This window comes from Suricata suricatta, chromosome 7, assembly GCF_006229205.1.
Source record: "Suricata suricatta isolate VVHF042 chromosome 7, meerkat_22Aug2017_6uvM2_HiC, whole genome shotgun sequence".
Classification (NCBI taxonomy): Eukaryota; Metazoa; Chordata; class Mammalia; order Carnivora; family Herpestidae; genus Suricata; species Suricata suricatta.
The window spans coordinates 101,308,253-101,324,773 of record NC_043706.1 but is presented as its reverse complement, the minus strand read 5'-3'; the positions used below and the strand labels follow the sequence as shown (position 1 = coordinate 101,324,773).

Genomic DNA, 16,521 nt, shown 5'->3' with positions numbered 1-16,521 from the left:
TGTATTGTATCCTGAAGCACCCTACTATGCAAACTTTTACAGCTGATTCATCAAAGCAAGTTGTGTTCTAGTCTTGTCTGGGGGTTAAGCATCAAGGACGTATATTAACTCTGACCATTGGTGGATTGCCATAGTAACAGTTTCCTGAGTGTCCTGGGAGAACTCGGTTTGTTGCCTTCCCTGATTATCTAATTATCCCCAGAAAGTGATAGATAGAGCTATGTTTTTGTGGCCTGTACAGTGGATTGCAGGTTGAGGGGTAAGAAATGATTAGACAGAAAGAACATTACTTCATACCCCTACTCCATAGCATCTATTTAATATAAAAATGGTATGTTCTATTTTTGCCTGCCATTTCCAGTATTCTGTTGTGTTGGGAGTTTGCTGGTTTTTATTCATCATTGTTTTCTTAGCACCTAGCATAGTAGTTGGCTTTGTAGAAGCCTTCACTAGATATTCCTTGAATAGATGAATTAATTGGCACAATTCACTCCCTTGTTGGCAGTGGCATTTCAGTTGTCCTTGTGATGCAGTCAGATGTATCCGATATTTTGCTGTGTTTTGTTATTCAACCATGTCAAAACGTGAAATTGACCATCCTCTCTTGGAAGTTAAATACTATCTATTTTGCCAGAAAAGACACATGATTCTTGTTATGTCCTTTATTTTGTCTATTTTAACCTCTCTTTACACATTTCATGTTTCAGAGACAGATTGGATCATTTGGCTGACCAAGATTAGGCTGGTGGCCCTGGATATTTCTGTTATCATAGCCAATCTATCCTGTCGTCTTCACATTGATTAATATGGGTCAAAAGCAATGGTTCTCAAACCTGACTTGCACATGGGAGTTTTAAAAGTCTGTGGGCCGAACTTCACTTCAGACCAATGCAGTCAGAATCTCTGGGGGTGACACAAGTGTTTTCCTAAAACTTTCCAGTTGATTCCAAAGTGCAATCAAAATTGAGAACTGTTGATCTAAGGAAAGTGTTTTACTTTTTTAAACTTTACCTTAAATAATGATTAAGTAATTCAGCTTAATATTTTATCATATTCACTTATATGTTAATACTAGTTAAAAATTTTTAAAAATGTTTATTTATTTTTGAGAGAGAGAAACAGCATGAACAGGGTGGAGCAAAGGGCTAGAGGGAGTCCCAGAATCGGAGCAGATTGCAGGCTCCAAGCTGTCAGGACAGATCCCAACACTGGGCTTGAACTCATGGACCAGACCATGAGATCATGACCTGAGCCAAAGTCAGGCACCCCTGTGTCACATCCCTACCAGAGCATCTTGCTGAACTTTGTATGCAATGCTAGTGAATTAGTATCCTCTTCTAAGAACTTAGTTTCCTATGTGAAATGAGCATGTCACAAAATTGACCGAGCATTTGGTATTTATTCTTGGAGATAGCAAGCAACTCAGTTCTGGGCAGATCAGGACAGTAAACATTATCATTCTCTTGATCCAATATAAAAAAATAAATTAACTTAAAATATCCCTTAATTATTGTATTCCTTTGGTTAGTTTCTCCTTCTTTGTATAAAAATATAAGAACGAGATATTGAGTTCTAAAAATTAATTACAGGAATTTCAGGAGCGGATAGCCTTTATTGGAGGTTTACAACCATTTTCAACATATGTGATAGACACAGCTGTAAAGAATTATTATTCAGATGCTGTGGAACCGTTACCTCTGGGAAAAGCAATTTGGGGAAAAACTAAAAGTGGAGGTGAGTTATGGGCTTGGGTGGGTTTCTAGACTGGCATTTTGTGATATATGTGATGTATATATCTATTTATGTATGTATTTTAATTGGGAGGCTAAGTAATCTTTATTATGTGAGCTTTTAAAGTTTAATAAGAAAAGTGTATTATTGACAATACTCTGATAACCTGATTTTTGCTCTAACAACAGAAGATGAATAATACTCCATCAGAATGAAAAGCAACTAGAAGATAAAACATCAGAAGCAATACTGTTTGACCCAGAAACACATTTTCCAGTCTCACCACATAGCGTCACCCTCTCCCCACACATTCACAGGTCTATCTACATGGTGATGCAGAATTAAGCCTTTCTCTGTTGAGTTTTACTCAGGCTACTGAGATTTAAAGTAAATAACATCATTGCCCGAAAGAAACTGACTCTAGAATCTAAAAAGGTTTTCTGAGAGGTGGTGATTATTCTGATATCATACCATTTCTTTCAAAGGTCTCTGATGATATTCCTAAAACTAATCTGAATTGGTTTGTTCATCATCATTGGCCATTTGATTGAACTGGAGTCAGAGAATGATTTAGTCATTAGGTGAAAAGAAGCAAAAGCCTTTCAGGCAGCCTGTTAACTTACCATTAATGGTGTGAGAGGCTTTCCTTTAGAATATCGGCCAGGCTTTCTGCTCACATGATAAGATTATTCCTCAGCCATGCCGCCTTCCTTCTTCCATCTTTCAGTGTTGATGCAACATCCCTTATCATGCATTTCTATTTATTTCAGTGCCAGATGCAGTTAGGCTCATTAACACAACTGTGCAGTCAGACTGCAGCCTTCTGGTATCCTGGGAAGAATCTCGCAAGTCAAATGGACCTACAGGGTCAGTTCGCTATCAGTTGGAAATCTCGCATCTGACCCTAATTCCAGAGACTCCCCTAAGACAAAGTGAATATCCAAATGGAAGACTCACTCTCCTTGTTACTAGACTATCTGGTGGTAAACCATATGTGTTAAAGGTATAGTAAATGTATTGGGCACTTTATTGCCATTCTCAAGTGCAAGGTTCTGAAAGGTTAAGCAATTGTTCTTTCTTTACAAAAAAGGTTCTGGCCTGTCATGCTGAGGAAATGTGGTGTGCCGAGAGTCATCCTGTCACTGTCAAAATGTTTGACACACCAGAGAAACCTCATGCCTTGGTTCCAGAGAACACTAGTTTGCAATTAGATTGGAAGCCTCCATCTAATGTTAACCTCATCAGATTTTGGTTTGAAGTCCAGAAGGTAGATCTCACCATACACTTTTAATGCAAATCTATGTGTTATGCTATGGGATAAATTAGAAGGCCTTTTTCATATCTCTAGTGTATTCTCTTGTATAAATCAACAATATATTTGACAACATTCATTGATTTAGGTTTGCCACATACAGAAGCTATCTAGACTCATTTCAGACTCATTTCTGACGGAAAGAATTCCCAGAGAGATTAGTTGCTCTTAAAAGGCTCCATAGAAAAGGGTATAAGCTTTGGTTTACTGGTTTTCATAATATTTTACTTAGTTTAGATGTTATCAGCATGGCTATCTAGTGTCCAGCAATTTGGTGTTTCCTATGAAGGAAAATAAAAGAAATGGATAAGCAAACAAACAAAACCCAAGACCAAGACTTGTCTAGAAATGTTCTTTCAACCATTTAAAGGCTGCATAGCAAGAGAAGAAAAGTAAAATACAAGACCAATTTATTCCAAACTAGTTTGATCTTGGCTTATACACTTGGATTGGTTCTTCATCCAAAATTCTTCATGCCTTCACTAATATAAAAATATCCACTGAATTTCAAAACATCAACTAATCTAATTAATTCACAGCTGAGGAACGTCTGTATTGGTTTTTATATTGATATATTTCAAATGGATTATTTTTTAGAATTGCTACATTTCCTCAGTATTATTTATTCTGTGTGTCCACATTCATAAAGTTTGGTTAGGAGTCTCTTGTTCACTGTAACAAAAACAAATCAGTGTAGTCATGGCCTCGCTGTTTTTTCAAAAATGGAGTTGTTTTCCATGATCATTAAAAATTTTACTATGTAAGATATTTTCTATGATCTGGTACTTTTAAGATAAAATCTATGAAAACTATGCCGCTATAGTGAATGTCAAGTTCATAAAACCAAAAGCTGTAGTTTATTGGACTTTTATCAGTGAGCATGTTCATGATGATTTTTTGCCTATTTAAAAAAATGGTCATCTTATAAAAATGCAGTTAAATTGGAGAAATTAGAGGATCACCTTTTTTAAGACATCTATTTAAGGAAGTTTAGTGCAGTTCAGTTTAAAGGCAAAGTGGGGGATGTAAAGTTTACTTCCTACATCAGCGAAATGTGATGGGTAAGGACCTTATAGCTGGTGACTCTAAGCCTCTTACTGATGAGAAGTCGGAGACCCAGACAGGTGCCATAGTGAGTCAGATATCACCAGCCGGGCAGGGAAGAGCCCCAGAGGCTGACTCATCCTACAGCAGTCCTACTTGGGTGCTATCCATGGAAGGAATATGAGTCACTGAGGCACCCACCCCTCTCCTCAAAGTTTGGGAGAAGGACTGCGGACTGGGACTGCCTGGTTCAGTCCTTGTGACTTTCACCTGTTTTTTGTTTCAAAATTTCCCCTACACTTGCTGAAAACAGGTTCCAGATATACCACTTAGAAAATCATGAGACTGAAAATGTGGGATACAGTAATCATCACATCTGATCATCTACAAGTACTAACTCATGAGCACAGGAGAATGTTGTGTTCCAAGAGGGTTGATGAGTACATCTAGTCAGAAAGTTCTTTATCTTTATAGTAAGTTGAACCTACCTCATGAAGATAGGTCACCTGGGAATGATGCTATAACTCCATACTAGAACTCTGAGTGGGAAGTGATAAGGGTGAATATGTGTCTTTTTAATTAAGAGTATTTTTTAGAAAGGAAAGGAAGAGAAAAGGATACATTTCCAATTTTCATCTTTTCTGTAAAATTTTCCTTATGTGGAAAATGAAGGAATTAAAGCACAATGCTAAATTTCTATCGAGGTCTTAAATTCCATAGATTCTTTATCATAGCAGTGTATGGAAGAACATATTTAATTTGAGACTGAGGAGAAGAAACAAGTAGTTTCACTTCGGTAAATTATTTTCATGGATATGCATTAAAACTGAGTTTTTCTCAACTGTCCAGGACAATTCCTACCAGAACCAAACATTTTCTGAATTTCCGGTCTCTGAGACATGATAGGCTGTACCATTTCCTCCACACCTCCACCTAAATAATTTGAAAATCCCTCTGTGGTAGCTTTTCCTCCTGCACTTTTTGGCCTCTGACAAATGGAAGGTCTTGACTCCTTTGTGATTTATTGGGGCGGCCGTGGCACCTCCCCAAGTTGGTGGTCTGCCCAGAACATTCATGACTATGGTAAGGCCAGTACACTGCTGTTTTCCAGCAGAACCCTTGGTCACACATTTGACCTTCCAAGGAGCTTTGGTAATTTCTGGATGGCATGGAGTGTTGGGCCATCTAGACTATTCACTTAAGGTAGTTTATACAGCAGATTATTAAGGAGGCAGGACCACAGAAAGCTAAAATTTTTGAGGTAGAAATCAATATTTGTCTGTCTCTCTCTCTTTCTTCCCTTCAGTTCAGAGTAAATATTAGGGAGCCAATGTGTCTGTTTCTTTAGCCTGCATGTTTTAGTAGGATTGATACATTTATGAGTTTAGCAGGCAATGGCCTGGACACCAACATTTCTGGGGTTTTTTTTCAATTTTTTTTTTCATTCCTTCCATTGTCCTTTTCCTCTTTCTTTTTGTAACAAGGTGGTCTACTTTCTGAAGGTGCTGTAGGAATTATTCCTTGTTGAATAGAAAAGTAATATAAAGTGTCCATCCAATGAAATGATGTGACCTTGTAAGTGCTAAATGAAAAACAAGATGTAAAGTAAGGTTTATTTATGGAAACTGACCTTCTTAGGCAACTCTACTGGAGAAAATACACTAAGAACCCTTGATAAAATGCCACATCCTTTGTCTTTCCCTATTTGTACATTGAAAAGAAATCACCATTTTCAAATAAGTCACGAAGTGTCCAAATACACAGACTTTTCAAAAGCCATGCACAAAGAAAGTGTAAGATAGCTATAATTAGAGTCCCAGTATCTATAGTGGAATGAAAGTAAGATTTCCTATATTTAACTTCTAACATTTCTGCTCAGTGGCTGAGTAATGATGGACAAAAATTTCCCTCTTTTAGGGAACTAGGCTTTATATGTATAAAAATAAGGAAGGCTGGTTAGACTGAAAAGAGTTTAGAAGGGAAAAACTACATGTTTGAATTTATAAGTCATATATATAGATATTTTGATAAAATCACAATATGTAAAAATATTATAATTTTGAAATGAACAAATCCATGGAATTGAAAATGTCACTGTTTTGATCGAGCATGGTCCCTCAGCTATGGATTTCCATTCTCAGCCGTCCTGATTTAACGTAGGTATCTACAAGAAGGGATAAGAAAAAGCCAAGCTCCAGATCTTCCCTGAGGACATCTATGTAGCAAGAGGTGCCTGTCCCACCTTGGACTCATCCTAAAAACCGTTATTCAAATCGGTTATAGCTTGTCACAAACTCAAAATGGCAGTCAGTGGTGGAGACAATGTTTGGGATCAGACATTCATAAAAAAGCTCTTATTTTAATAGAAAATGAATTTTATTTAAATTTTTAATTGCTTGCCATAGACTTGTGAATTTCTATGTTTAAGGTTTTCTTAAAGAAACAAAAATATTAATTGAGACTTCTTTTTCCAGTGGAAATATAATGAGTTTTACCATGTTAATACTTCATGTATCCAAGGACCTGTTTATGTCTGTAGCATCACAGATCTACAGCCTCATATGTCCTATAGCATCCGCGTAGTAGTGGTTTATCAGACAGGAGCAAATAGCACCTCACTCCCAGAAAGCTTCAAGACAAAAGGTGAGTGTTGATATCCTCAATAATCCTCAATACTCGAAAAGCCCTCTAAGTTTCTCAATGAGTTTCTTATCACTTATTTCACTAATCCTTTTTTTTAAAGGAGTAAATTATTATTTCTAGAGTTTGAGTGAAGAAATTGAAAAGAATCAGGAGTTCCTACAGGCACTAACGAGATAATACTGACCAGGTTTTGCAGAATCCTGAACTGGGCAAGATGATTCTGCCTTCCAGTATTCTCTGCTTTCTTGTCTAGCAGTGACATTTTGCTTTGAGAACTAAAGTAAACAGTGCTATTGAGCGTTCAACAAATATTAACTTACTGAATACTGTATTCTAGATGCTAAAAATTAAGAAATCTAAAGAGAATGCTAATTAGTGTTTTAAAAGGTATACTATAATTCCAAGTTGATCTCTATAAGAATTAAGGGGGAAATGTTCCAAAATTTACAGTAGTTTTCTTTATTTGCATCACTTGTTTTGTGGTGAGCTAACATATGCTGTTATTCCTATCACTGGTCCTCTAACCCATCACTAATAAAAACTTCAGATATGCATGTAAAAATAGGCACTCATATAAGAATATTTCTGAGTATTTCATTAATGTATTTGGCTTTCCTCTTAGTAAATATATTCTACGGAAAGATGTTATGCAGAGTATTGTTTACTTCTGACATACCAATCGGTATTTTCTTATGTTTCCAAAGCTGGAGTCCCAAGTAAACCAGGCATTCCAAAATTATTAGAAGGGAGTAAGGATTCAATACAATGGGAAAAAGCTGAAGATAATGGAAGCCAGCTTATGTACTATGTCCTTGAGGTCAGGTATGTCTGTTTGCAAAAGTGCTTTGTAAACTACAAATAGCTAAGCGGTTAGTTGTAAGGTATTATTAAATCAAAATCCAAAATATTAATGAATGTGTGTTTGTAAATAAATATGAAGGATCTTAAGCTTAAGGGTCTTCAGTGTACCGTTATGTTCTCTGCACAGTTCCCACTAGTCAGCCTCTGATCATAAGGAGACCCCATCATTCTTCTCACAGATCTGCAACTACTTGTCAAAACTTTATGAAAATAATTTACTCATTGGCACATGCAGCTAATATTTATTTAATATCTATTTCATTCAAGAAGAAATTTGATGATATTTGATGTTAGATGATGATATGTACGTAAATTTCTGATGATAATTTATTTTAGTAAGACGAATGATGTCTAGCGAGAACTGGCAGTAAACCAGGTATATTTCAGAATGCAAAGCAGGTCAAGGACTGAAATGGTCTGAACTGTACAGGTCACACAGGATTCCTTATCCTTTGTGAAGAGTGTAGTTTCCACTCTGTGTCCGAGGGTTTGAAAGTGTGCCTTCAATGAAAACGATGCAGCTAATCAACATATACAACCTCAGAGCTGGCCAATATGGGGAACTCTGTAAATGGTAACTGGCTCAGATGAACTGATTTCATGCCAACTTGAGGGGAGAATTCCAGATTCCACAGGCACTCTGCTCATGGATCTATGAAGCTATCTTTTAAGAAGTTCCAAGGACAAAAGTCACTTCCATAATTATAGTCCTGGCAACTCGAGCTTTAGATCTATTTTTGCTTCATCTTGCTCTGGTACTCCCACAACCTTAAAAAATTTTCCTGCTCATGGCAGAGAATTCCATTGGCCATATTTGTAACTGAAAGCTTCTTGAAAATTCTGTTATTATTTTTCATGCAGAGTCAAATGCATTCTGATCAGCAGAACTGTGTTGGTGGTCTGTGACTGTAATTACATTTGCCAGCCAGCCCACACCACTGTCTTGCTAGGAACAATTAAGTGTGTTCTTCAGTGACTCCTTAAGTGCATAGCTCCATAAATTCTTTGTATTTTCTTTCTCCAAGTCTCTATTCTCATGACAGGGATGATGGGATGATAGAATGAATAGCTGTATCTCAAAGTCACTTCTTCAGTAAGGATACTAGTATACCCTTAAGTACTTGCTGATAGTACAGTGGTAGTTGTAGTATGTGAACTTGGAAGCTGAATAGATTGTACTAGTGTCCTAAGATCGCTATGAGAAAGTACCACCACTGGGGGGCTTGAAACAACAGACATTTATTCTTTCACAGTTTGGGAGACTAGAAGTCTGAAATCAAGATATCAGTAGGACCATACATTTTCTGAAGGTTCTAGGGAAGAATCCTTCCTTGCTGCTTCTTAGCTCTGGTGATCCAGACTTCCCAGCAATCTTTGGTATTCCTTAGCTTGTAGATGCATCACTTCTGTCTGTGCCTCTGTCATCACATGGTGTTTTCTGTGTATTTCTGTGCCTAAATTTCTCTCTTCTTAAGAACACACTGGTCACTGGGGCATTCAACTTTGGTTCAGGTCATGATTTCATGGTTCATGGGTTCAAGCCCCATACTGGGATCTGTGTGGATCCTGCTTGGGATTCTCTCTCTCTCCTCCTCTCTCTTTGTACCCCTCCCCCTGCTCTCATACTCTGTCTTTCAAAATAAATACATGAACTTAAAAAAATGAAAAGAAGGCACTAGTCATTAGATTTAAGCCTACCCTAATCTAGTATGACCTCATTTTAACTTGATTACATCCAAAAGACCTTTTTTCCAAACAAGGTCACATTCACAAAGTCTGGGTAGGCATAAGTGTTGGGGGGACACTACTAAACCCAGCACCATGTTTAAATGCTTGCTTTATTCCTTTTTTGAATTTAAGTTTTTACATCTGTAAAATGGGATGATGGTATATACCTCTTTAGGTTGTTGTAAAAACCTAATGAAAGGAAACAAAATAAAAAGCAACACTATAATGCGTTATAAATAGAAGATGCTCAACCAATATCAGAAATGTTTCTTGTCTTCTTCAATGGCCAATAACTGTGAAGAGCCATTTTACAAAATTTTAAGGGTTTCCTTTGGATCAGAGTTGTTTGAATTGAAGAATGAAATTGCTAGTACCTAACCCAAGACTTCACAAAATGTACAAAAACATTGTATAAAGAGTCTTATGCAGGATGGTTCCTAGGACACTTGGCTTTTGGTAACAGTTGTAGATGCAACTGTTGTAGACCAACAGATAATAGTTGTAGACCAACTCTGCTTCCCTCAGCCTCCTGAAGTTCTTGTCTTTTCCCTGTCCTTCAGAGGCTAAGCCTTCTTGTCCTTTCAGGATGCCCACTCAGTCTGTAGAAGCAGAGCCAGCTATCCCTAAGCTTAGTGTGGGTTGGTATCAAGTCCTAAAACTGTTGTTGTCTGAAAAGTCCCAGACTTGAAAAGGTCTTCATTGTCAGAAAGGGCATACTTGGAAGGCCTTGAGCTTGCCCTCAGTCTATGATTCTGTTAAAAGCCATTCCATTTATATCCTTTGAGCCCTGCTCTTGGGCTCTTTTCATGTTTCATATAAAGAATAATGTAGGTGGACTTGAGGTAGAATGTAGACCAACAAAAATGGAAGTAATAAACCATAGAATCTCAGGTATAATGATAATTTGGGTAGTCAAACTATTATACCTTTCTTATCAATTTTAAGTCCTGTGTTTATTTTATCCAGGAGTACGGTATATATAAACTACATGTGGCATAGGAGACTGAGAATTAAGAAAGAATAAAACATTCCAGGTTAGAAATTATGGAACAATTGTCTGTTATGTTTGGAACTCTGAAGGAAGTTTACACATTCTAATAGTAGGAAAAACCTCTTTAGCTTTTTCCTGGCCATTGATTATTTGTTAGTTTCCCAATGAGCTCAGTTTGTGGACTCCATGCATTGCCAAGGTGTCTTTATAAGATTATGTTGTAATGGAGGAATGAGATCAAGTGTGCAGTAGGAGAAGCTCTTGACTTCTGTTGCTAAAGTGATATGTGAGCATCTAGAAATAACACATATATTGTCTCTTATGTTTTCAATATTGACCATTTTGTTCTTTTTTTTTTTTTTTGTAGAAAGGGTACTTCAAATGATTCACAGAACCAGAATTTAATGTGGAGGATGGCATTTAATGGATCCTGCAGTAGTATTTGCACTTGGAAGTCCAAAAACCTGACAGGAACATTTCAGTTTAGAGTGGTAGCTGCAAATAATCTGGGATTTGGTGAATATAGTGGAATCAGTGAGAATATTATATTAGTTGCAGGTATGCTACCATGTCTATGTTTTAACTGGTTATATAAAGGTTCAGAGATAAAAATAAGTGGATTCTTAATAATAGAAATAAATTAGGTGACTGTATAATTTATCATTCGACAATGGAACTATTCATTTAATGTGATGTGATCTTTCTAAAACATCAGCATCTTCATGTCATTTTTCTCTTCAGTAATAATTGGCTACTCTTTAATGCCCGGCACATCAAGTTCCTGTTCCTGGATAGGCAGTCTTGTCTGGATCCAGCCTTGTGTTCCTGTTCTTGATATTCTCACATTTTACGCAACAGGCCTAAAACTATGCTTTGTCTTTTCCTCAATATCTTCATCTTCCATTATGTATCCCATTGTAGGTGATACTATATTATCTGTCTAATCACAGAGCCTAGAAATCTCAATACCATATTTAATTTTCCCTCTCCTCAGTCACCAAGTTCTATTGATTTACCATCTTGATTTCTGTCTTATGGTTGCTCATCTTCTTATTTCCACTTTGGCTTTCCTTATTTAAGTTATCATTTCTTGTCTGTGCTCTTGGCTTAATCACACTGCTGACAATTAATCTAGCTGAAACACAAGCTGGATCACTTAACCCATTTCTAAAATCCCCCAAATGACTCCCCATTCACTGCCTTCAGAATCAAGTGGAAACTTCTGTGTGACATTTAAGGCCTTCCATGTTATTGTTCCCAATACTTACCCCTATGCTGTAACCATATTAGACTGGTAAGAAGCTTTATACGACACTAGGTCTTTAGCCTTTGTTTTCCTCAGCCTAGAATGTGGGCTCCTACCATCTACCATTCACCCCTTAGCTGGGTTTTCCTTTCCCTCACTTTCTGTCAATTGAAATTCTTCTCATCCGTCAAGGCCTAAATTAAATGAACCCAGAGCTGATGCTTAACTGATGATCCTTAGGCAAGATGAATTATTGCATTTTACATGCACACAGCTTATATTATTCTATATAATGTTTGCATCATTCTTATTTGTATTATAATTAGCTATCTGGATAAGACCTCAGCAATTTTTTTCTGAAAAAGAAAAAACCCAAAATAGTTAATATTTTAGGTTTTGCATTTGATGTCTGTAGCTGCTGTTTCTTCTTCCCGTTTTTCTCCCCCCTCCCCTCCTCCTCCTCTTCTTCCTCTTCCTCTTCTTCTTCTTCTTCTTTTCTTCTTCTTCTTTTTCCTTTTCTTTTCCTTCTTCTTCTTCAAATAATACTTCAAAAATGTAAAAAATCATCCTTAGCTAATGGGTAGTGCAAATCAGACTATGGCCAGACTTGACCCACAGGCTATGGTTTGCCAGACTCTACCCTACATGTCTGTCTTCTCTCCTCAACTGAAATTACCATACCATGTTTCCATGTTTATATTCCTCAGTTTAACACCTATAGAATTGAACGTAATTCAAGATGTTATAGAAGAAACAATAATTCTGAGTATATAATATATGAAGACTGAGATATCTTGTTCCAAATTCACTTAAAAGATTATTCATGTTTCCTTGACTATTTTTAAGTAGAAGATTGACTGGGTATATCACAATGGTGTATTGGTAAACCAGATCTTAGGGAAACCAAACCAAACTAAACCAAACCTTGATTTTGATTTCCTGTGGTGTTAAACACTCTTTCTATGGGTGATTTCAAACTACCAGAGGTTTAACAACTGGCTTGCAAAAATCTAGTAGGAACTAGTTCAGGCATGTCTGAAACTACTTAGCTTTATTCTGCAAATTTACCTTTTTTTCATTTGTTTTATTAGATGGTTTTTGGATACCAGAAACACACTTTATACTTATTATTATAATTGGAATATTTCTGGTTATTACACTCTCATTGATTTTTGGTAAGTATAATACAATGATTTAAAAATATAGGTAGTAAACTGCTTGATTATATTAGTTGATTTATCACTCAGTATATTCAAATTCCCACATGAAATAAATTCATAAACTTCAGTTATTTTTGGCTAGATTTTCATAACCACTAACTTCTGTGAATTGTTTTCAGCTTTTAGAGTAACTGTTTTATATATCTGCACTTATACTTCATGGTGTACTTTAGATAAACTAGTTACAAGGACACCAACTTTTAGCTTTCCTTAAAACAGTATTTTGGATTGGCTACATGCCAAGTGCTTTGTGGCTTATAGTTTTAAATAAATAAAAGAAAAATAACTCTGGATGTAAAAAACAACAGTGTAGGATTAAAAGAGACCAGTGACAGTCCTCGTTGGGAGAGTTTGGGTCTCCAGGCAGAAAGACGGGTCTGGAAGGAACTGCTTCTCTTTGGCAGACAACCCACTTCTAGCTTGTAGGGTCTACTCTTGTTTTTAGATGTCTAACTTTCTTATTCCAAATCCCTGCTCATTTGTAAATGACCAGGAAAGCAGACAAATTTGTAAGGTAGATAGAAAGATACATATTCCCTATATTCATATTTATACTAGTGTGCTAGTCCTAAATGTTTTTTTTTTAAAGATTTAGTTTAATTATGAGAAAATATAGTGACAGCTCCAGAAATATTGGGCCTCTAGGGTTATATTGGTGATCATATATCCTGGATCATTCCTTTTGATTCAGCATAAACATTAATAGGACTTTCTTTCAGTGCCCCAAATATCCTGGTTTGGATTATAAGATATCATCCTACCACTTGCTAATATTATGAGTTCCTGACATGCTGAAGCATTATAAGAAAGACACGATACTTAGCAGAAAAGAATACTCAAGTACATATTGAGGAAATTATGGCTTGTTTTTTTCCTACATAAGGGAAAGAAGGGAAAGTTTAAGGAAAAGTTACCAACATAAAGCTAAACTCTCTCACGATAAAGAAAGCCAGGATTTTATTAAGTGGTCTGAATTTTTATTCTTTCTCCAAACTGATTGCAGTTGTAAACTATCAGAGAGCACACTGAAGCTTTAAGTAAGATTTCTTTTCACAGATTCCACCCAGATAATATATGGAACTCCTTTAACTAACTTGGAAAGCTAAAAATTTCAGCTGACCCTCCGACGATCTTAACCTGTGGTTCCAGGGAGTCTAAGCATTGCACAGCTGATGTTAGTGCCACTAAGCCAGCCCCTCCAGAATTACACGTACGACTGTAGTATATTTGGCAGTTGGCATATAGGCTTGACTGCTTGTCTGCTTTCCTACTGGGAAGGAGTATTACATGAAGAATCTTTCATCTGACCTTTGCTTGCCTACTGTACATCACCATTGTTTAAACCCATAACTCTAGTGGGTGAGAATGAGATAATTTCAGACAACTTATATTGTGCTTTCGAGACATCCCATGGATATCTGACTTTCTCAGGATTTAAAGGTCTTTATTCTATTTGGAACTTATAAATTTTGTTGTAGTGTTAAGCTAATTTGGTTCTTTGCTTTTCGTAGCAGTGCATGTGGTTTGACTAGTAAGAGTGTGTGAATGCATGAGAAAAGATTGAGTTATGAAATAATGAAAAGTGGCAATTGTTTAAAAATCTGTATTGTGCTGAGGGCTCTCAGCAATCATGCTTATAAATATAAAATTGAAGTAAGTATTTAAAAATAAACATCGACAGATTTTGCTTTGGTGAGTGGTCATATCTAACATGCAACATTAGCTTTATGTTGGGAGCAGAGGGAAATAAGTCATAAAATAAAATTGCTGACCATGGCAGCTTACCATTTAATGAGGGAGGTGAGAGAAAACCTGTGCAAAACCATAAAGAGTGAGATATAAAAGGCAATAGTACAGGAAATGTACTGGAAACTGACATAGAAATGCTAACAGAGAGCTGCAGCTGGTCTTATAAATTCAAAAATGAGAGATCAGCAGAGTTCTAGAGGTCTTAGAAGGCATCACTGAGGATGAGGATGGGGCCTTTAGAAATAAAAAGGGGTAGTGAGAGCTTTTCAGGTCGGAAAAATTGCATTGGCGGAGATACTTAAGATCTTTCCTCCATGTGGTCCCTCAGATGGAATTCCACTTCAACAAAACTCTAACCTGTTGGATATAGAAGCTATTCTGGAATAAAATTCAAACTTTAATGATCTTACAAAACATCCTTGCTGTTTTCAACTTTTGAGCCAATGTTCTAGTATAGATGGTTGACCTTATAATTGTATTTTAATCTTCCAAACCACTTACTTTTTGGATTATAAAAATAGTATGTGCTCATTGTATGAAGAAGACTATATAAATTATCAATGATTTCACAGCTAGGGAAGGTTACTACTAACATTTGATGGGTTTCATTCCAATAGTTTTTCTGTATATTTAAGTATGTGTATATGAACAACATTGGTATAAACTCTTGTACTCTGCATTAAAAAAAAAAGCATGCCACTATATTAAAAGTGTTCCTCAGATCTACTGTAAGAGTATAACGTGAACATATCTGGACTCAGAAATAAATTTGTTTCACTAATAATTATAATGCAAATTAGTTTTGGCTAACTTTGACTCTATGTTAGGGGTGATTTTGAGAAATAAGTTCTGATATTAAGAGGCTTCAACTTATATATAACAGCAATAAGAAATGCATTAAGCTTTGGTTTGAGATGCAAGAAAAGAAGGGAAGTGGTATATTTTATGTGTTTTTATATGTCTTTGTACCTAGATTTAGTTTGTTTTCCTGCTCTGGACAAAGTTTTGAATCAACTTCTGTTATTCTGTCAATGGCGTTCTTACATATAAAGATTTAAAATGTATTGTTAACATATCTTAAAGGAGAAATAAAGCAATGTTTTGTTTTGTAATTTATGTTCTTTTTTATTTTACAGTCTGGCATAGAAAATTAAAGAAGCAAAAAACTCCCAAGGAGGGGCTGGTGGGTCTCATAAAGGAAGACAAAGAGTTGGCTGAACTTCGAGGTCTGGCCACTGGAGTAGGACTGGCTAACGCCTGCTATGCGATACAGTATGTAACCCAGGCTGTCATTACGGGGCACCTAGATGAACAGTGGGCAACTAGAAAGAGAGTGCTCACGGACCCCAGGATTGCCCTGGTCTATGCTCATTATTCTGGCATAATTATTAATAACAACCCTTCCATTTTCAAATGTGACCTGAAATGGATGGCAAATTATATGGTTATGCCAGTGTAAGGAAGATCATCAAAATATTATTGTTTTCCAGTGTTTTATCATATAGTTAAAAAAACAAATGAAACAAGGAAATAAATACTGTATTGAAGAGAACAGATGGTAACATGCTAGAAGAGAGGAATTCCAAAAGTCCCCTGCCTGTGCTGTTAAGTCAATCTTAATCTGTTTTCAAAAGTTGTATGGTGATTGCCTACGAAAGCTCTTTTAAGTAGTTGAATTTGAACTTATGTTGTTGTCATAATTAAAGAAGATATTTAAATGTCTTTTATCCAGGACCCTATAGTGTGGTTTATACAAGACACTGTATTATGACCTGTGCTCAAAGGAATTAAAAAGTCCTTGGCTTTGAAATTTGTAATTCCCAGACATAAAAATGGAAGATTAAAAGTAGACACAGAGGTGATCAAAATTAGTGATTCAGAGGTAATTTTTCCTTGAGAAAATACACAACAAATTTATACTCAAGATTCTCTTTCAAAAACTCAAAGCATTTTAAATGCAGATAATTTTCTCCTCCTCATAATATTCCTGGTGAGA

At 36.2% G+C, this 16,521-nt stretch overlaps 1 protein-coding gene across 1 annotated transcript in view; it reads left to right on the top strand.

Moving 5' to 3' along the window:
* ROS1 (ROS proto-oncogene 1, receptor tyrosine kinase) overlaps window positions 1-16,521 on the top strand; it is a 104,040-nt gene that overhangs the window by 60,767 nt on the left and 26,752 nt on the right. Inside the window, exons 28-35 of the mRNA XM_029945461.1 lie at window positions 1,590-1,734; window positions 2,502-2,734; window positions 2,822-2,998; window positions 6,562-6,730; window positions 7,435-7,552; window positions 10,678-10,868; window positions 12,648-12,731; window positions 15,662-15,797. Coding sequence (XP_029801321.1) covers window positions 1,590-1,734; window positions 2,502-2,734; window positions 2,822-2,998; window positions 6,562-6,730; window positions 7,435-7,552; window positions 10,678-10,868; window positions 12,648-12,731; window positions 15,662-15,797 — 1,253 coding nt within the window. The remainder of the gene's footprint in view (window positions 1-1,589; window positions 1,735-2,501; window positions 2,735-2,821; window positions 2,999-6,561; window positions 6,731-7,434; window positions 7,553-10,677; window positions 10,869-12,647; window positions 12,732-15,661; window positions 15,798-16,521) is intronic.